We start from the raw sequence: 23,030 nt of genomic DNA, 5'->3' as shown, positions 1-23,030 counted from the left end.
ATCTTTAAAGAAGTGTTTTTCTAAAGTCTGGTGCATCTTTTAATACTTATAGCTATTCACTCCTAAATAATTCTTCACAAAATGCACGGAATTCACTAAAAAATTAAAAGAATGCACAATTATTTTGTGATACTTTTTATCACTAATTCAAATGTGTTTTAATAAATATGAAAATAAGTTTTTGTACTTTGTGGCGAATTTTGTCAAGCTATATTTGTGATTTTTTTTTAATTTTATACCAATGTTCAAGTACTGTACCAGCTAACACTTGACCATGTTACCTGATACAATTTATTTATGCACAAAGCTTTTAATTCTGTCAAACAACACATTTGGTAAGTAAGGTGTGAAATCAAAAAGAAAATTCAATTTTGTCAACAAGTTTTTCTCCTTCAGATGTGGTTAATGTGAGAGAGATTAAAATTTTTAAATACCAATTATTCTTAACTTTGTTTAATACAAACTGTTACAACATATTTCTACTGACATAAATAAACAACATATCTATCTACAGCTTCATTAAGTTATTAAAAACCTGGATGTTTAAACAGGATTAGCAAACTTGTAAGTTATCTACAGCTCTTAATGAAGTTCTAACATCCAAATATTAAACTGATACAAACACACATTTTGGAAATACAGATTGTTATTTTATTTATATTACCCCTTTTGCAATGGGCGTGATATAATATATACGAGTTCATCTGTACATTTGCACAAGTTAAATATTTGCGTTATAACTTTTGATAAGTTTAGTAGGCATTTAGTAATGATCTACAGCTTCATTAAGTTATTAAAAACCTGGATATTTAAACAGGATTAGCAAACTTGTAAGTTATCTACAGCTCTTAATGAAGTTATAACATCCAAATATTAAACTGATACAAACACACATTTTGGAAATACAGATTGTTATTTTATTTATATTACCCCTTTTGCAATGGGCGTGATATAATATATATGAGTTCATCTGTACATTTGCACAAGTTAAATATTTGCATTATAACTTTTGATAAGTTTAGTAGGCATTTAGTAATGATCAAATATTTTATATACATAAAAATTATGTTTTAATGAAACATTTAGAAAAAAATTTCTTTGTGAAAATATGATATTCCATTACTAGTCTATGTGCAAAGTTATTTCATGTTATTATTAAAAACTATTCTTCATCCCAAATATATCTATAATTTGTGTAACCTCTAAAACTTACCAAATACATTTAAATTGTTTGTTCTCAGCAAAACATTATATTTTGCAGGGACTGTCACTTATCCAACCTTGTAACAATCATAAAAAAGTAGGAAATAAACATATATTTCACATTTTTTGTGCTAGGATGACTACATATGTTCAGTCTAAGTTGCTTATATCTCATAAGACTAAATATGAACATATATATTTATTACTTTATCATATTGACCTTCCATTCATGCTTACTTAACATTACATAGTTTGCATTCACATGGTGCATGTGCACCCAGATCAGTATCAGTAATATAAAAACTTACCTTTAGTCTTCCCTGTCTTGGCTGGTTTTTAGTGTACTAGCATTTTGTAATATGAAATCACATTCCAGTTATTATACATATGTAGATTATTCAGTAATAATTGATTAAACTGGTTTTTCTTAAATTATAGAACACTAAATTAAGAAGTAAAGCAAACAATTATCTCTTTCCACTATTATCTTTGTACTTAGTTGCTAATGGACATAGGTTGCCAAGCCTTTTAAAGTTTTGCATGTGGAGGATGTTGAACAAATTTATCTTTTTAGATTTTATACACACAGCTGATAACCAAAATATCATAATTAACTACAATGATACCACAGAATTCCACTATAATTTATTAAGTTTAGTAACTAAGATGTGTTTAGATTTTAAAAAATATGAAACTTTGAGCAGACTAAAGACACAACCAAACTTCTTAAAATCTTTTCATTTCAAAGATTTTTACGTGGTTAACTTTTTACAGATTAAAATGGCTGATTAAACTACTTGGTGGATATTCTAAGCTACTGATTGGTTATTCACACGTCATGTATTAAACTACGTGTATAAGGGACAGTTTCAAAATACGGAAAATTTGAACAGGACCACTGTATTTAATTCAGTATATAAATCATATCTCAGCAAAATGAAAAAATGTGAGGTTCTTATTTTATATTCTAGTTTGGTAACATTAGTAATTTGAGTTCCTAATTTGTATGAAACTACAGGCTTGGTATCTTGACATCACAAACATCTAATTTTAAACAGCACTACATTCAACATACCAAGTGAATCACTAAAATCTATAATTAGGTGTATTCTTTTGATGTTTACTCTTAAATTAAGAAATTAACTCGTATATAATATTAAATTATAAATTATAACCTACAACTTGGTTCCAAACTTATTAACATACCTCCATAAAAAAGTAGTTCATTAAAATTTGGAATGCAAGTCAACAAACAGGATGGCATGGCCTTTGACCAATGGTCTGTCTCTAAACAGTTAATAAATTACAAAACTTCTTGTAGATGGAAAATAATGAATCATTTGTACTCTGATTTCACTAGTCAGCAAATTCCAATAATTTAATGAAGCCTAGTATCAAAGGATCAATAAGCACACCCTTTTTAGTGTTTTACAAGGATATATATACAAATTTTCCTGAATTAGGTTCCTGGTTGCTGTGCTGTGCCACTCCCTGCTCGTTCATTTACTTTTGTCTGTCGACCAGTGTTATATTTAGATAGGGACTACAAGAGGCTCAGCCCTAGAGCCCATGGTCTTAATGAGGGCCCCACTGATAATTTTATTCTATGTAAATTTACATGGGATATAAGGCCAACAAAAAAATAACACCCCCTGGGCCCACACAATCTTAAATCTGCCACAGATGTTGACCACCACCCACACAATCAACATCCTGCCCTTGTCTTAATAAGCTTGCTGCTGTTTCTGTTCATTTGTTGTCCTGTGCTGTGGTGCCCATGTTCTTTTCTAATAATATGTAACCAGCTTCTACAGCCTTAATAAAGGAATTATTGCTTTTCCATTCCTTTGCTGCCAATTTTAGTTTCCTTCCATTCAGACAGGTGTCCTGCTTTCTCTTTATGTGCTACTATTGTGTCTTTTGACATCTGTTTTATGTTCATTAACTCTGGTTGTTAGGCCTCTATGAATTTCACCTATATAAACTTTACTGCATCCATCACAAGGAATACAATATACTATTCTGCAGTCTGTTATATGTTTTATGTCTCCTTGGCTAACCTGTGTGGTACACTGTCTATTCCCGATATTATGCCACATGGGGATCCTTAATTTATGTACCTTTGGCATTTCTCTCATAAGACTCATATTAATCTCCTCCAATTCACTGTTCTCCATAGGATCTTTACCTTCTGTTAGAATATTCCAGCTTCTTTCTTCATGAAACATTTCTCCTTGACACTTTGCCAATAATAAACCAATCAGAAAGCAGCACAGCACAAAGACCAGGAACCTAATCCTCCAGGAAAATTTGTATATATATCCTTGTAAGATACCATGATGTCACACTCTTCTCAGGAAGACTTGTAGTTCAAATACTGAGAGAATAAAGACCTTCTATACCATTGTTAGTTTCTATGCTACCTTAGAATTGATTTATCAATATAAATAATACTCATCTAGAAACAAATGTCACAATTCTCATAGTAGGGGAAATTGAAGATTTTTCTAAACATCCTTATAAAATTAAGAATTTAAAATTTACATAGAATAAATATTTATTAACTACATTTTGATGCCAAGTTTATTGATACAGATTGATAATAAAGTAGTTTAATTAACTTTCCAATGTAACTAAAAGGTTGTAAACATTTTTCACTATTTAAAAACTATCATACATCTCTTCTGTTGTTGCAAGTAGCCAAATGCTGATATCTTAGCACTAATGATAAATTCATTTGTAGTGAGATGCATGGAAAAACTGGACTTGAAAAAATTTGCTTCTCAGGTGGTTAAAGTACAGGCCAATAGTGTGTGTTTGTTGATAGTTTAGTTACTGGCACCAAGAAACATCTTTCTTTGTTGTACAAGTAAAAGTAAATGATGTTGGATGATAAACTAGAAGATCTGTTTAACATTCCTACGAAAATTGGGGCCTAATAGGCCCCAGAGCAACTTAAAAGGTTATTAATATTAGGCTAATAATTTTGTATTTATATGAAATTGCCATTAACTGACCCTATCCCTTTATATTTTAAGGAGCAATAATATTTTGATTTTACAAACATTTGCGAAATAATATTTAAAATTTTTTTTTTAAACATCCACTAAGGGTATTTTGGGGCCTATTAGGCCCCATATCAAAAAACATAAAAATGACTATTTATTTCCTGAATAATTCTAGAACAGGCCTGGGAAACCAAAAAAAGCAAATTATAGTAAAAATATATTAATTTTACAACTTCTTTTCAAAAGATGGATATTTAGGATAATAACTCTACTCCAACAATAATTTTAGACGGTCCTGATTATTGCCTAGTTTGCCCACACCTGTTCTAGAACATTCTAGAAACTTTACAGAAGTATTTAGAATAATCTAGAATATTCTTGAAGCTTCTAGAATATTCTAGAAGAATCCACAAATATATATATATAGGAGCTGAAATCTTCAAACCGTGTCAAAAATGATATCTCATGATGAAGCTGTACATTTACTGACAAAACCATCCGACGATGAAAGTGAACATGATAACGTCAAAGACTACTCTGAAAGTTGTGATGATGATCCTTCTGAAGCCGAAAATGATGAACAAATCGTGCTGTACACTTCTGAAAGTGAAGAAAGTAATCAAGAAGATCTTACTACGATGCCAGTGAACAAACTTTTGTCCAAAGATAAGAATTTCAGTTATTCAACAACACCTTCAAGGATCAACAGGAGAACCGCAGCTTTCAATATATTCAATGGGAACCCAGGCATTACAAGGCAAGCTGCTCCAAGAGTCTCTACACCATTCGAAACATTCAAAATTTTCATTTCTGATAATATGATGGAACAGATCATTCACTCAACAAACACCGTCATGAAAGAACCAATTTTTGAAGAAGACCTCTGGAAATGGATCGCAGCTAATCTTTTCCTTGGAATAAGCAAATCCAAAAATGCATCGATAGACGAAATGTTTTCAACCAAAATCGGTTTGCCATTTTTGTGAAAACTGATTACACAAGACAAATTAAAAAAAATGTGCTCAAAAATCAGATTTGACATCCACTCTCAAAGAAATAGAGAAATCAAAGTTGCTGCCATCTCTGGAGTCTGGAATTTTTTCATTGAAAATTGCAAAAACAGTTACAACCCAAGCGAATACCTGACAGTGGATAAACAACTATGTAACTTCAAAGGAAGAGTTGGCTTCAGAACATACATTCCGACAAAGCCAGGCAAATCTGAATAAAGATTTGATGCCTAACAGATGCAAAGACAAGTTACCTCCTCAACGCTCAAATTTATACTGGAAAGGTTGGAAATACGACAGAAACAAATCAAGGAGAAAGAATAGTCAGAGAACTGAGTCAGCCATTTCTTGGAAAAGGAAGGACAATAACGACAGATAATTTCTTCACAACAATGACACTTGCCAAGTACCTAACGAACAAAAGAACAGGACTTATTGGAACCTTTCTGCCTCCTGAAATAAATGCAAAATCTAGAGAGTTATCACCAAAGTTTTTCTGCCATTACGACATCACTCTTCTCAGGCACTCAGACAAACCAGAAAAATATGTGCTACTACCGAGTTCTCAGCATCAGTCTGGTGAAGTAGAAGAGAATGGAAAGCCCAAAATCATCAATCTTTACAATCTTTACACTCTCGATCAATTTTCATTGAAAATTGCAAAAACAGTTACAACCCAAGCGAATACCTGACAGTGGATAAACAACTATGTAACTTCAAAGGAAGAGTTGGCTTCAGAACATACATTCCGACAAAGCCAGGCAAATACGGAATAAAGATTTGATGCCTAACAGATGCAAAGACAAGTTACCTCCTCAACGCTCAAATTTATACTGGAAAGGTTGGAAATACGACAGAAACAAATCAAGGAGAAAGAATAGTCAGAGAACTGAGTCAGCCATTTCTTGGAAAAGGAAGGACAATAACGACAGATAATTTCTTCACAACAATGACACTTGCCAAGTACCTACGAACAAAAAGAACAGGACTTATTGGAACCTTTCTGCCTCCTGAAATAAATGCAAAATCTAGAGAGTTATCACCAAAGTTTTTCTGCCATGACGACATCACTCTTCTCAGGCACTCAGACAAACCAGAAAAATATGTGCTACTACCGAGTTCTCAGCATCAGTCTGGTGAAGTAGAAGAGAATGGAAAGCCCAAAATCATCAATCTTTACAATCTTTACACTCTCGATCAACTGGTGAGATATTATACAACAAAGAGGTGATCAAAGCACTGGTCAGTCTGCATATTCTGTAACATTCTAGATCTTGCTGCGTACAATGCTTTCGTTCTATACTCGACAAAACATCCAGAATTTCTTCGTCAACATAAATCAAGAGCCAGAAGAGAATTTATATGGCAATTGGTGCTTGAAATCAAAGAAATTTACTGCAAAGATAATGACAAAACAACCTCATGTGAACCGCCTGCAAAGAGGGCAAAAAGAGGACGATGCCATTTGTGCGGCAGATCAAAAGACAGACAGTCGAAAATTGTTTGCTCAAATTGTAAAAAAAATGTTTGTCAGAGCCATTCTAAAGTTGTTTGTAATGAATGTTGCTAAATCACTGTGTTTCTATTGGAAAAATATATGGGGCCTGATAGGCCCCAAAATCACTTTAGTGGATGTAAATATTTTTTTCGTAGGAGTGTTAAAAAGTATAAAGCAGGTTATTAGTTATCTAACACTAAGAGACTTATAAGAGTAAGGATACAGTGATTCTCTGCAGCCTGTTCAAGATTAGTCAAGAGATTGAAACTATAAGGTTACAAATCAAGGTCTTCACCAGTAGAAAGTTTTTATATGACAACTATTATAAACCACCAATCAGGAAAATATTACAAATAGGAAATTGTATAGTGAGATCAAGGCTGCACTAATAAAGATATTGATTCAATAACTATCAAAAAAAAAAAGAGAATATCATGTTCTTTGGCTAATCACAAATAAAAATTATTGTACAAAAGTTGGAGAACATTTGGAAAATTACTACATAATTTGGTTGATATTTTGCACGTTAAGATGAACAAAACTATCAAGTTGACACTCTCCCTACCTGAAAACGTATTTGAGATAGCTAGTTATGGTCTCTACATCCCTATTACTACCTCATGTACAATTTCCATAGAATTTCCAGTGCATGGCACAAATTTTGAACAAACCCCAACCCTCTACTTATCTAAATTTGTTGTGCCACCTTATGAAGTAATTGTCATAACAATGAAGCCCTCCACAAATAGAAGGGTGACAATCTCCACATGCAATATAATAGTCCCCATGAGCACTGGCACTGGATCATACACTCATTCTTGATGATTGTCTGTTTGTTTTTTGAATTTCATGCAAAGCTACACAAGAGCTATCTGTGCTGGCTGTCCCTAATTTAGCCAGGTGGTTAAGGCACTTGACTTGTAATCCGATGGTTACAAGTTCAAATCCCCATCACATCAAATATTCTTGCCCTTTCAACCATAGAGGCTTTATAATGTGACAGTCAATCCAACTATTCATTAGTAAAAGAGTCACCCAAGAGTTGATGGTGGGTGATGATAACTAGTTGCCTTTCCTCTAGTCTTACATTCTTGATGAAACAAATAAAATGCACTAGAAGTGGGACAAAGAGGAAACTATCTATTTGAGATATATTTTCAGGTAAATAAAATGTTAACTTCAGAAATGCTACTTACCTCTCTACACAACTAACAGCTAGAATCCCACAATGAAGATGAAGCAGGGATTGTGTGTTGATCAGTTATAAAGATGAGCTCCTATCTGAAATAATAACAGAAATGGAAGGTCTTTGGTGGTAGACTTGTACGAGACAGAAGCTCATCTAATAGAGCACCACCCAGTAGGAAAACTCTTTGCCTTTTTTTCTGAAATTGTGTGCATGTGCATGAGTGCATGCATGCGTGTATGTATAGAAGTGCTGGTGGTTATGTATTACCAGGGTAGGTAGAATGTCAAAATGTGTAGAGTGGGTTTTAGGCTGTTCCATCTTGGTCAGATACAGGACAGATACTACAATAATGTCTGGAGGAAGTAAGAGCCCTCACCTACATCACAAGGTAAATTTAAGTCCCATCTTACTGAATATATCCAATGGAAAATTCTTGGAAAATATTATAATGAGGCATCCTGTTCTACATCTTCATGCACACCTGAGATGTAAATTACAAATGAGGGGAAGTACCATCTGGTCTATTAAAGGGGAGGGAGGCATCACTTGCACAGAAGACTCTTCATATCAACTTCCTCAGTGGCTTAGGACTGGGAAAGTAAGAACTATCCTGTGCTACACTAAAAGTACAGAATAGAAAACATACATATAGGTGATAACACAATCATCTGGAATTGATTCTGTCCCACTGAGAAACAATACAATTGATTACTATGACTAAATGTGTCAGAGACATGGAAAAGGTACAAGATCAAAAATGGACCTGAAAATTAAAGTGAACATAAACTATAATATGGCAACCAAAAGAAGGCAAAAATCAGAGGCAAATGACACCATTCAGAGATATAACTAATAGGAGAAGGAATATATTAGGTGAAGTTTACACATAGCCTGCAAAATTTCCTCCAATGGTCAACATCAAAAGGAAGCAAGAGAGGCTGTAACATGTCAAATCTATTGGGAAATGACAAAAAAAAAAAGCATTTAATTGGACTAATCCAAAAAGTAATTTGTCAAATGGATGAGTTAACAAACCCAACTGGTTAAAATAAAATGGATAAGTGCCTGGAGAAGAAGGTAAGCCATAGGAAAAACAGGTTATGGTGATGTACAAGAAAAGTGGCACTTATCTGGACATAGAAAACAACTGAAAACACAACAAAGAAAGATGAGAAATGGGAAAGAAACAACCAATCATTCCTCCAGTTAGCATAAGCCTTTGAAAGAAATGAGAGATCACGTGGCCCTTATGATACAAAAGATAGAAGGCAGAGAAGGCTGGAATATCTAAATGACAATGATCACATGTTTGGAAGGAGAAAGAAGGTGTAAGAAAGGGATTAGCACTATACAAGAGGCAAAAAATGTGGATAATACTACTCAGTAACCATTCATATAAAAAAATGGATTATGTCAAAACTAGGTAATGCATGGGTCCAAAAAGTGGGTGACCCCTGAAAATTGTGTAACAAACAACCATAGAACAGTCACAGATGGGATCATCATGAGAAAACCCAACAATCGTAACCAAAGATTCTTACAATTCGGAAAAGCTGTAGACATCTCCAGGATGTTGCAAAGCAGAGACAGCTTATGTAGATATCAAATCATGGAGAGAATACAATGTTGAAAATAATCCTGGAAAGGAGGACATCTGTATAAAGATTCCAGTCAGGTGGAGTGGTTGGAGTGGAATACCCTAAGTTATGTCAAAGCAATCAAGCCACCGTGACAGAGAGTGGAGTAAAGAAGAATGGAGAAACACAAGAGCAAATAATGAATCATATGACATGTCATACATCCCCCAGGGTCCAATAAAGAGATGCATATGGAGAAAGAGAAACAGAGCCCTCCAAAGTGAGAGCAACAATCTTGAAGGAAGAGTCTTTAATACCAAGATTTCCATGTCATAAATATGCAAGAAAATTTGTGGATGAGGAGAAAGAGAACTTGAAGTACAAAAAGCAGCAACAATAAACCTTCTGAAAGAACTTGTACAACCCAAGGACTGCCAGTGAAAAATAGACTACAGGTATGCAAGGGGAAGAGGCAGACACTAAAAATTTCAAAATCAAAAATTGAGTGTTTCAAAGGGCTACCCTGTTGGAAGAGGAACATTAAATACAAGTGATAAGAGGTAGAAAGGGGTATCTCCAAAGGAAATTCTCAGGTCAGGTGACCAGCTTAGATATCTGTGGTCTAATGAAACAATAATCCAGGAAATCAAAGGAATATTACTGGTGATCAGTCACAGCCTAAGATTCCAAAGTATCAGGAAATACCTTCAAAGATTGGTACAGTGAGGAAAAAGAAAAAAGATAGGACAAAGAGAAAGGGAGGCAGACACCTGTAGAGAAAGCATCCAAACCAAGAAGATCCCAAGTTAAAACAGATACAGTAGAGGAAGTAACAAGAACCAAAGAGGCAAAAAATCAAAACAGGTGTCCCCATTAACATTACTGGGGTTCTGATGAAGAGCTAAAACAAGAAGATGAAAAGTTGAGTTGTAGCAAAGGAGTAGAGATAAAATTAATATGAACAGATTGTAGAAAATGAGTCAAAGGAGAAAAAAATGCCTCAAGGAGACAAAATGTTTGGATTCAAGAAACGTAGAAATGTCATGACCTAAGATCATACAGCAAAGGAAGCAAAATTACAAGGATAGCAAGAAATACTTGATAATTGTAGCATTTGGACAGAAAAAGGCCCATGATGTAAACAAACCACAAGTCATTATAATAATCAGTCCCAAAGAGAAAGAAAGTTAAGAGCAGAGTAAATATAAATGACAGGAGGCACCTGTTCCCAACTAGGGAAAGGTTATCACAAAGGCAAAGACCAGAGGTGGAAGAACTGGGCAGAATCATCTACAGGTAAGACAAGTTTCACAGAAGACAGTGAAATAGAACAATAAGTATCTAAACTGGAGAAGTAAGCATAAGAGAACCAACCATCCAATAAAATGAAAGAGGTAAAATCATGTTTAACCTCTCACTTCAATTGGAACATTTATTTCCCACTGTACTGGAAAACATACACCCAAGTTACAATAAATGGATTAAAAACAGGGGCAGTGAACATGTTGTCATACCATGGTTCACTACACTCTATAAAATCAAAGAAATATATTATATTTAGAGTACTTCACCAAAAATTGAAATCCGAGACCTGTCACCTGCTATGTGTTTGATCCATTAAATGAGTCAAAGAAATAACAATTGAATGTCAGGTTAAACAAAAAGGTAAGTTGCTTCCAGTCACTGTTGACTCAGTTAGAGAAAATGTCTGGGCCTTGATACTTTTCTTTTCTAAACATTCATTGGTTTAAGTAGCACAAAGAAGAAATGTTTTACTAGAGGAAATGAAGGTGCAATTGAATAAAATGAAAATGCAATGAGGACAGAATTAAAATAGCATTAAGTAAAGAAAGACAGTAAATCAAAACAGCTACAAAACTCTAAAAGCACAAAATAAAGACAGACAGACAGTGTTGAGGAAAGATGATGTGCTTGTGCTCATTGAGATTCCTGAGATTGTGTTACCCTCCTATTGGAAGAGGATTGCAGCGTTATGATAATTGTCATGGGTTTGCATAATACATGCAGACATGTATAAAGAGGGTAATTCAAAATATACAGAAGGATCATGGTCTAAAGCTAAGATCTCTGAAATTGTTTTCTCTACAATAAGGAAAAGTTAGAAGGGATCTTAATGAGGTGTTTTAGATTGTTAAAGAAATTAGCAGTATTAGTGCATCACCTTTTTCGCATTTATGGTGAGAACAGTGGGACTAGGGGACACAAATATAAATTTATATGTGAGAAACAGTACATAATAATGACTCAGCAAGTTAAAATCAACTGTAACAGTGCTAATAATGATGGATTTAATTGTACTTAGCAGGATCTATTAAGTAACGGATTTGAGTCTTTAGCTTGTACAGATAAGGAGCTAGTGGTGGAAAATACAACAAAAAGGGCATTTAGGAATGGGAATTAAAAACAAGTTTACTGTTCAAGGTGATTTTTTGGTATAGAACATTGATAGGACAGTCTGTGGAGTAAAACAAAAGAAAAGGATTAGATTATCAGAAGTTTAAATTTACTGAAGTGTTGCAACTTTTGAAGGAGTACAGAAGATCAAGAGAGTTAGTCAAATGGGAAATTAAGTAATCAAAAACCATATGGAAAAGGTTTAGTGGCAAGTGTAAAAGTTAATAATAAGGATTTTCATAAACACATTAAGGGTAGCAAAATATAAAAATGGAATAGAAACTCTCAGAGATGATAAAGAAAAGCTAATATCTGATGATTATGAGATGGCTGGTTTATTACATTCTACTATTTTTATCAATGAAGATTTAATAAATATTTCTCATCTTGAACAGTTGCTAGATGGAAACAAAGCTGGACAAGATGATCACATTAATTCTGATATTATAAAGAAAAAATTGAGAAGTTTAAAAGAATGATAAAACTCCTGAGCCAGATATTTACCAAATGATTCTGAATTAGGTTAAGGACTGGATATTTGAGCCACTTGTTATTATTTATTCTAGTCCTAAAAGATCCACCTTTTGAAAGTGCTTAGATTATAGAGCTTTTTATCATTTTTATTGAGACTTCCTAAACCAATGTTTTTTTGGTTGATTTTTTTTTCCAATATCATGTACATCTATTAGTATTACATCAGTGGTGAAAAAAAGTTTTGAAAGTATGATAAAAAATACTTTGCAAAGTTTAAAGCTTTGGATAGTCAACATTAATTCACTATGAGATAAATCTTGCTTCACTAATATATGACATTTGCTGAAAAAGTTACTGCCGATATAGATGAGGCTACTAAAACAATACTTGGAATAAAAAGGTTTTCATACTAGGATTGACTAAGCTCTTTGAAACTGTTTTATCTTGAAAAAAAAAGGATTTAAAAGGAATTTAGTTGAAGTGTTTAAGTATGAAAGAAAATAGTGCATTGATGTTATACATTTTCTGAATAATCTTAATTGTGAAATGCAAGACTAAGAAAACTATATAAATGTTTGCAGGTTAGGTAGGAGTTATCTTCACTTAAAGCAGTTCTAATTTTTAACAGAATGGTTGGACTTTGGAGTAGATTGTTCTTAAATATGGTAAATGCAATTAATTTAAGGAAATTTAAAGGAAGGCTTGATAAATATTTCAATGACAAGTGCTAGCTTTGAGTTTTAATATACAGTTTAATACAGTGTATAGGATGGTTTAGAGAGACCAATAGGTCTTTGTTTGCTTTATGTTACATGCACACATCTGTATATACATTGGTAAGGCTTGTGGTATGTATAGAAACTTCACAAATGTCGAGGGCAGGGTAATAGCTCTTGTTGGTGCAGAGAAGTAATTAACATTTTTGAATTTCAATTCTATATTTTCAAACAACTCATTTACAAGATCATGACACAAGATTTATCAACAGTAAACTGAAACAATGAAACAAAGGGTAAAATTGAAGAAACTTCTGAAATTGGTTATACTTCAAGTTAGGCACATTCCTTAAAATAATATAGATAATAAATAATGACTGAGATATAAAGGGAAGATTAAACCTAACTGGTTCACTAAGGGCACAAATAAGAAAATGAGATACACCTCAAAAGTTTCAATTTAAAATGACAAACAGGATGGAAGATTTAAAGAATTATATGAAAGTTACAGTATAGACTTGGTTAAGAAAAAAAAAAAAAAAAGGAAACCAAAATCAGCTGACAAGAAATACTTGAATGATAATATTAAAACTAACTGTAAGAAATGTGTTATACATAAGAGTGTAAACACTGAAACTAGGACGTTATAGGACACTGACTTCAAGATTTATCTTTATTTCATTAAGAATAAAATACATTGGTTGAGCTTAATTTTTTTTCTTGTTTTTAAGAAAAAGAATGTTAGAAATGTTCCTAATCTTACACATTTTATGGAAAATATTGGAATGGATTTAAGTCAAACAGGTGTTAAAACTGACAAAGTAAAATATTAAGATATTAAAATTACAAAACAGAACTAGACAATGTTTTTTCCCAGGGTTTCAGAGGTGGTTAAAAATTCACTCTTTCATTTCTAGCAAGTCAGCAGGTGCTTCAGAATTGAAGAGCTTCTGACATTACAGCTGCTAAAATTACAGTCCTGATTTTTTTAAAGGTTATGAAAAGCATTCTTTGTCATTTTGTACTTCGTCTGAATGATACAGCTGAAGTATGATAGAGAATACTTTTTATGTACTAAGATAACGTAGGCTTAGTTAATTCATTTTTTTACCCAACCACATTATGTTTCATTTCATGCATTAGAAAATATCAGCCTGAGTAACTACTTGAATGGGCAAAATAAAAAAAAGTAAAGCACGTATGCATGTGTGTGTTTATGCACACCAAAGATACTTAAAACTTGTGTATATTAAATAAAACCTTCTGATTAATTATTTAAATAGAGACTGGTTTGCTTATAATTTCTGTACAATGAAAACGTTATTTTTCTTGTAAGCCCATAAGTGTACACACAGTGAAGCCTGAGAACTGTTTTTTTTTAATCAAAACAAAGATAAAATTGTTTTATGAAATAGAAACTTCACAGGAATGTTTTAAAAGAATGTAGAAGAGATAAATAAGTAACTTAAAATGCATAACATAAGCATTTTAAGTGTTTCTTAAAGAAAACATCAGAATAAAATATTTTTAAAACATAAAAGCAACTAATTCATACAGATATCACATACAAATACATGGACTTTGCAGAAGATATACATTCTGTAGCAAGAAATTTTAAAGTTTCATCCAGCAATATGACAAAACAACAAATTGTATAAAATATTCACTGAATAGACACATTAGGTTCTCAATAATTAAGTATTAAAAAAAATTAAAACATCAACACTATCAATTCTTTTGATAATATCAAAAACTTCATTCAGATTCTCTCAAACTCTTCTTCTTTTTAAAGTTAGATATGTAAGTGTTACTGTAGCCTTGTAGTTACTACTGGGAGTTAGAATACTGGTATAAATTTTAATCTCCTTATTATACGGAGCATAGCAGTACGTTGGAACCATACACAGTCAGGCTACTAAAAAACAGAACCTACTTTAAATGAAGGCTCAAATTCTTGGATTTGTCCTCTGGAGCAAAGAAAAAGATACAACTCAAATTAGACACTAAAAATTAACGAGACTTTGAAGTTTTTACTCATGGTGAGGAGTAAAATTTCTTGAAATCACTCTCAGCAACAACAGGCAGGTCTAACAATAACACCCAACATGAAGCAATTTACCCTTCAAAACAATCAAGTTGATATTAATCTATAATACACTTTCATTAAATAAAAACAGATTTACATATCTACTCACCAATAAAATCTTGACTCTGAACATAGCGACCTTTTGGCAGAGGGGACAAAAAACATTGTGAAGCAGATGGGCATATGCTCCACCATGGTCCATAAGTTCTCTGGAATTAAAGATCAGTTTAAACATACAAAAGTACAACAATGCCACCTAACAAAAGGTCACTCGTGCATCTAACAAAACCAACTAAATTACCAACACCAAATGTAGGCTCACACCTTCATATATTTGAAGCAAAAGTTTAAATTAAATTCAATAGAATAAACATATATTGTGCCACCACTTTTGTTCATAAGTGAACACCAGTCAGAGAATGACTGGTAGAAATGGAAGTTAACATTGTCTTACACTGAAAATCTATTTCTAGCAGGGCACTTACCTCCAATCACCCAGTTATTTGCATCTTCTTTCTGTCCTCTAAGCACTGTTAAAATAAATTATAATGCTCAATACACTTGTCTGTATGCTCCACCAATTCTGCAAACTACTGAACATGTATACAACATGTGACTACTCTCCATCAGTACTGCTGCACCACTGCTTACTTTTGAGAATTGACATGATCTAAAAGAATAAAAACAACAGTGGGGGAGGGAGAGTGGGAAGTGCATGTGATTAGAAGTAAGTACTTACTGGAAATAAATTTTCAGTGTAAGTAAATGTTAACTACCATAGAATCCCACATTACAAATGAGGAGGGGCTGGTATAGGTGCACAATATTGAAGCCAGAATGAACTGAAGCACACTTGTGAGGTATCACACCACTTCTTGAACAGGTATATCTTGAAGAAGTAAACCTGAAATAGGCAGAAAAAAAGGAGGTGTACAAGGAGTACAATCCATAGAAAAAACAACAACAACACCTGTTATGTGTATAGAGATATCCAACCTTAACTGTTCCAATGAGGGCCCACAATTCATCCTCAGCATTACAAGGCTGAGGCTCAATTAGATAAAATAACTACAGAATAACAAATACTGTGGCTAGGGCACATAGACCATGTTACATGTATATGTGAATGTAAACACTGTCATGTGTCAAGCGACCAGAATTAAAAAGAGAAAATTGATATGAATTCAAAACTGGACAAACTTGCAAAACAATTGTAGAGGCACAAAATACAACAAATTTAACTCAGCATTGCAGAGTTGAGTCATTGCCTCAATTCAACCATACAAACAGGGCAATATATTTAACTAATATCAAGAGCAGAATAAATCTTAACTCACCCTACAATAAGTGCATTTAAAAAACATCCTTCATCTGGAATTATGAGGATATAGAGCATTCACTCAACTGTAGGAATAGGCAAGTGTCATCCTACACCTAATGTTATGAGGAAGTTAACATAAAGGTTGGTTCTGCTCCAATCAACATTGGGATCAGGGAATAAGAATCCAGAAGAAATTGAAGGAGGGAAACAAGCTATGTCCTGTTCTCACAGAATGGTTATATGAAAAGTCTAATATGCAATCAGGAGGAATCCTCCATGGTCCAGCAACTGGAAATTGTTAAAGACTCCTTCATTCCACTTGAAGAAAAAGGAAGGAAGAAAGAAAGTGCAATGGGTGTCCACAATTCCTATTTTGAAAAGCAAACTATCTATAATTTATTCAGTCAAGGGGTTGGCAGGAATGACCAAAAATCCCCTTCTGCTTTACTCATGAAAGTCTATGAGTAATAGTACATAACTGAATAAAAGTGATAGATATTGAAAAACATAAGTATACACCACCAAGCAACCCACTTGCCTGGTGGTGTAATCTTGCAGAACGCTCCATCTCTAGAGTGAGCTTCATAATGCTACTGGTAAATAGTGCATAATAAGAACAAAATGTACCTGAACAGACAACAAACACTTGATAATCCCATTGGTTATTAAAAAAATAAAAAGATCTAAAAATAAAACATAAATGAAAAGATGTTATAAGATGTTATAACTTTCCAAGAAAAAATCAAAATACATCAGCCTAATAAGCTGATGAATCCAACCAGTTAATGTGATAGGAGGTAAGTCACTGAAAACAGATGGATTCCAGGGAAGAAACATGTACCTTAAAAGTAGGTTGTTCAGTTGTTTGATGTGTGTTATAAATGTCAGCTTATGTTTAAAGATAAACCCCTTTGCCTCAGGGATCACAGGAAGTACAATTTCATCAACACTGTCCACCTTACAAATGTTTTCAGTTTTCTAAAGACCATTAATCATTTTAATGCTACTTAAGTTTTTATTTATAAATTACACCTTTTCTTAATGTAAATTCCTTTTTCAGAATTAAAGTACAACTAGTTCAATTTGAAATTAGCAAATGGCTGTAACGTAAAATTACTTAGAACCAGGACTGCAAAGGCCAACTCCAGGTTCTAACGCTGATGTTTGAACTACCCATTATTCATCCTGGTGAGTTATAATAATTAAAATTGTGCTACACGATGTCTTTTAAAACTTATATTACTTTACTTTCTGAAAACAGCCGTAACATCAAATAGCTCGAACCTAGGACTCGAAAGACCAACTTCAGATGACTAATGCTAATACTTGAACTTACCAGTCAGTCATCCTGGTGAGTTATGATAATTACAATTATGCTACAGAAAGTCCTTTACAACTTGTATTACTGTAGTTTTTCTCTTACCACTGTAAACTAGATATAAAAATTGGAATTAACGTTATTTATGTTTTTAATTCAAAAATTAAACTTTGTTTTGTTTTACCTTAATTTCCTTTTATGAATCTTAATAACTTACATTAATTTTAACTTTTTACCATATGTCTGGTGCAGATAGTCCAGTTGCTTTGCATCATAAAATACCAAACCAACCAACCAATCCTTCAAACTACCATTGAATTGCTTTGATGAGCTGCCTCTGTAACCCTTTAAAGAGGAAGAGTAATGCTCATCTTGTTTGATTCCTCAAATCAAACAACCTCCTATTATTCCCCCAGTGTGGGTTCCAGTGACAATGCCCCACCCATGGACCACCTGATTTGACTTGAAATATCAAAGAAGCCTTTCTCAAATGACATTGTGTATCAATATTCCTTGACCTTGAGAAGGCTTAAGATACTATGCAGAAGTATGGCATTTTGCGAGATCTCCATACATATGGGTGATGTGGCTATTTTCTTTAAAAGTTTTTTTAATGGGCAGGCAATTCCAAGTTTGTGTGGGGTTGGCACTTTCACATTCTTTCCTACAGGATCTTGGAATCCCTCAGGGTTTTGTTTTGATTACCTCACTTTTCAGTAAAAAGATTAATGCTATCAATGAAAAACTCCCTCTTACTGTTGCAAACAGGCTCTACCTCGATGACTTCCACATCTCGCGTCAGTCGTCGAACATGAGCAGCAGCTACAGACTGGCCATATATGTTTACTGAAGTGGACCACAGCAAATGGTTTTAACTTCTCTCTCTCTCTCTCTAAAACCATTTGCATGCACTTTTGCTGCCAACAAGATATTCATCTCAATCCTGAACTCTGTGTCAGAGTAGTTGTGCTTCTTGTGACTAATCTTTGAACATAAGCTGACCTTTATACCCCACATCAAGCACCTATGAGTCAAATGTACAAGAGCACTGAACATCCTTCATCTCTCATCTTCCATCACTTGGAAATTAGATCAATATTTTATGCTAAAGATATTTTGTGCTGTTATTCGATCGAAACTAGACCACAGATTTCTGGTCTATGGCTCTGCCAGGATCTTAGTCTTGAAGATGCTTGACCCCATTCATCATCAAGGACTTTGGCTCTGCATTGGGGCTTTCTGTACTTCCCCATTTCAGAGCTTGTATGCAGAGTCTCATGAACCTCCTCCATACCTCTGCCTTAGTGAACCATGCTTTTTCAGGACAGGCAATCTACCATTGTTCCTTTCGGGTTTCATATTCAGCTGCAGTTGAATGATTTGGGTATGTCCTTGGATAACATTGCTGTATCTACTGGTCAGCCCATCCCTCCATGGCTTATTACAATCCACAAATGTGACCTTTCTTTAAGTCATCTGAGAAAAGAGGATACTCCCGATGTACTGTCTTTTATTTACTGAAAATTTTTCAAACCATCCTTCCATTTCCAATTATACAGATATTTCAAAATTGGGTGACTATGGGCTCTGCCATGGTTTGTTATGGTTTAGTGGTTCCACACAAAATCCCCTCTATTGTTTCTGTGTTCACTGCTAAATTGTATGCCATTTCCCTTGCCCTGGATCACATAGAAGCTAAGCAATACTCGTATTCTACTATTTATACTGACTCACTTAGTTCTCTACTGGCCCTGGAATCACTTCATGTTAGTTCTCACCCTCTTCTTCCCAAAATTCAAAACCAACTGGCCCATTTCTTTTTAACATCTACAGTCATGGAAAAAATTAGGACACCCTATGAAAGCTTGTGAATTTTTCTAACAATTGTGGAGAAATGGATATTTAATCTCAATTGTAACAATACTGAGAGATTAAAGTAATATAACTAAACAATTAAAACTGAAGAAAAGACTAAAATTTTATGTAAAATGTAATTCTACAAAAATGCATATTCTAATTGAGGAAAAAGTTAGGACACCCCCACATTTATAGCCACTTAAAATGGCTCAACTCACACACAAGTGTATCACACCAGATGCACATGATTAGAAGATCGTTACTCAGCATTGTGAATGAGGCTTGCCCTATTTAAACCTCAGATATTTAGTTTGGTGTGCTCCTGACTGTTGAAGTGAGAGTGAGCACCATGGTGAAAGCATAAAAACTGTCTGAGGCCTTCAGAAAGAAAATTGTAGCAGCTTATGAGTCTGGTTGGGGATTTAAAAAGATCCCTAAAGATTTTGAAATCAGCCATTCCACTGTCCAGAAAATAGTCAACAAGTGTAGGGCTTTCAAAACAACTGCCAACATGCCCAGATCTGGTCGTCCAAGCAAGTTCACCCCGAGAGCAGACTGCAAGATGCTAAAAGAGATCTCCAAACACCCTAAGATGTCATCATGGGACCTTCAGCAGGCTCTTCCTACTGTTGATGTGAAAGTGCATGCCTCTACAATCAGAAAGAGACTGCACAAGTTTAACTTGCATGAAAGGTGTGCAAGGAGGAAACCTTTGCTCTCTAAAAGAAACATCAAGGCCAGACTGAAGTTTGCCAGAGAGAATGTAGACAAAGACCAGGACTTTTGGAATAATGTTCTTTGGACAAATGAGTCCAAAATTGAATTATTTGGACACCAGAACAGAGGACATGTTTGGCATAAACCAAATACAGCATTCCAGGAAAAGAACCTCATACCAACTGTGAAGCATGGAGATTTGGGGCTGCTTTGCTGCAGCAGGACCTGGACAGCTCTCAATCATAGAATCCACCATGAATTCTACTGTGTATCAGAGGGTGCTTCAGGAACATGCGAGTCCATCTGTAAGAAAATTAAAGCTGAAGCGAAACTGGACCCTGCAACACAATAATGACCCAAACATACCAGTAAATCCACCAAGGACTGGCTGAAAACTAAGTAATGGAGAGTCCTGGAATGTCTGAGTCAAAGCCCAGATCTTAATCCCATTGAGATGCTGTGGGGCAACTTGAAACTGGTTGTACATGCAAGAAACCCCTCAAACATCTCACAGCTGACAGAATTTTGCATTGAGGAGTTGGGCAAACTTTTTTCAAACCGATGTCAGAGACTGGTAGATGGCTACAAGAAGCATCTCACTGCAATTATTTCAGCTCTGACACTATTACTGTTGTGCCTGTTCCATACATGGACTATGGTCCTGTATACAAGGCTCAGCTCTCTGCCAGTTGGCAGTCAACTTTGAGTGAGCAACGTCAAAACAAGCTTTTCTGGATAAAACCTTCTATTGGACTTTGGCTGTTTTGTTTCCATAAGGATCAGAAAGAGGAAGTTGCCCTAACTAGACTATGCATTGGTCACAGTTTTTAACTCATCATTTTCTTCTACCTAGGACTGATGCACCAATGTGTTATCTTAATGACACTCAGATCACAATAAGCCACATTTTACTGTCTTGCTGTCATTACAGAACTCTCATTGACAACACCATTTTGTACATCATGATGTCCAACCAATGTACTGCCAGACCGATGAATAACCAGTTTGAGTTCTACCAGTGCAAAGGCATGATAAAAGTCATAGAGACAATTAGCTTGAAAGGAAAGAGATGATCACTCTGCCCAAGTCTTGATGGCTAAGAATGTAAAGGATAAAGCAGAAGTGCCAGATATCCAGCAAAAGCTTTCACCAAGAGTATTGGTGATGCTTTGGGCATCAGCTACTTCCTGGCCATCAGAGAGCAAGATAAAATGAGAACAGAATTATACTGCCCACTGACCCTTCGAATCTTGTAACATATGACTCTAAAACTGGTGGTAGGAGAGATGCTGGTTGTGAATTTAAACCAAGATTTCTTCCAGCTTTGATGTCTTACCTGCTGAGCACGTGAACGGGCCCACCAGTAAGTAATACAGTTTGGGAGCGTGGAATACCTACGAAAGGTATCCCAGGCCCATTTTTTTGCCATCCATGCAATGTGACACAGACAAGAATATCATGAAAAACACATCAAAGTTTCAGGAATACACTGAGCAGCTGTCTGTATAATATACTCAGTCACTGCTGCCATGCAATTATCTATTGATGGCTTACAGACTATGGCAGGATCAAATTCTGCAAGAGCTGTGAAAAAGAACCAGTTGGCTTGATCCAGCTTCCACCAGGGCATAAATATTGGATGGTATCGATCACAGCCAGTCTCTCTCAAAATGATGGGAAAATGATCACTGCATCATAGGTTACTGTCAACCATCCATTAAAAGTGAGAGAATAGTGAAGGGGAGCAAACTGAGAGATCAATAGCAGTAAAAGAATGAGTAGGTGCATGAAAAATAAGTATAACAACCAGTATTGAAAAGAGAAAGGTTGTGATCTGAGAGCATAAGCTCTACAGAGCAGCACCTTCCATCACTAACAGCACTTCCCAGAGAGGACTGTGTCCATTAAAGTCCCCAAAATTAAAAGCAATATGATAACCATTCAAGGAGAGCATCAAGGTCTGGCTGTTCATAGGCTTCCTCAGGAGACTGGTGTATCAAGTGGCAAAGACAGAGAGAGCACATGCCGATCAACATGTGCCACCCCTCCATGCACTCATCCATCACACAACCTGTCATTTCTGTACAAAGAAAACAGCCAAAAGGTGACTGTATCAGCAGGTTTCAGAATGGTTTTATTTGTAAGGAAAGACATACAAGATAGTACGAAGCAATCAGTGCTTTGATGTCATACAGATTAGTAAATAAAACTCATAAGTTCCATCATATTAAAGTGGCCATTTTTATTTATGTGTAGATGAATTGGATGGAGAGCCATTCTGTTTTCAACCACATCTTTTTCTTTATTTTCTTTATGCGAGGAGGTCTATCAGCCTCCATGGCTCCTGCCCTGGGTTGAATAGAAGAAGATTCCAGTGACTGAAGACATGAACAAATTACTGTTTCACATCTTGGAGTGGGAGAAGAAGATGTACCTGAGGAAATGCCCATAAGGAGGAAATTGGATAAAGAAGTTGATTTGGATCAGAATGGGAGAACAGATTACAGGTGAAAGGTAAGGAAAAGGGAATGAAAGCTTGACAGCTTCACAGGCAGTATAGGTCTTGAGAAAGAAGAACCAGATGGCATCAGTGGAATGGTAAATAATTTGGGCAACATTAGTGGTATAAATATCTGATCAA

The 23,030-nt window shown here is 34.7% G+C and overlaps 1 protein-coding gene across 6 annotated transcripts in view; it reads right to left on the bottom strand.

Annotated features, from left to right (window-relative positions):
• The window catches only part of LOC143252935 (F-box/LRR-repeat protein 4-like), a 138,761-nt gene that overhangs the window by 103,725 nt on the left and 12,006 nt on the right, over nucleotides 1-23,030 (bottom strand). For all 6 annotated transcript variants that reach the window (XM_076505830.1, XM_076505831.1, XM_076505832.1 and 3 more), the window contains exon 2: nucleotides 15,286-15,385. In XM_076505830.1, coding sequence (XP_076361945.1) covers nucleotides 15,286-15,385 — 100 coding nt within the window. The remainder of the gene's footprint in view (nucleotides 1-15,285; nucleotides 15,386-23,030) is intronic.

Source organism: Tachypleus tridentatus, chromosome 6, assembly GCF_004210375.1.
Source record: "Tachypleus tridentatus isolate NWPU-2018 chromosome 6, ASM421037v1, whole genome shotgun sequence".
In the NCBI taxonomy this organism is placed as follows: Eukaryota; Metazoa; Arthropoda; class Merostomata; order Xiphosura; family Limulidae; genus Tachypleus; species Tachypleus tridentatus.
The sequence above is the reverse complement of the archived record's forward strand: the minus strand, read 5'-3'. Positions and strand labels throughout refer to the sequence as shown.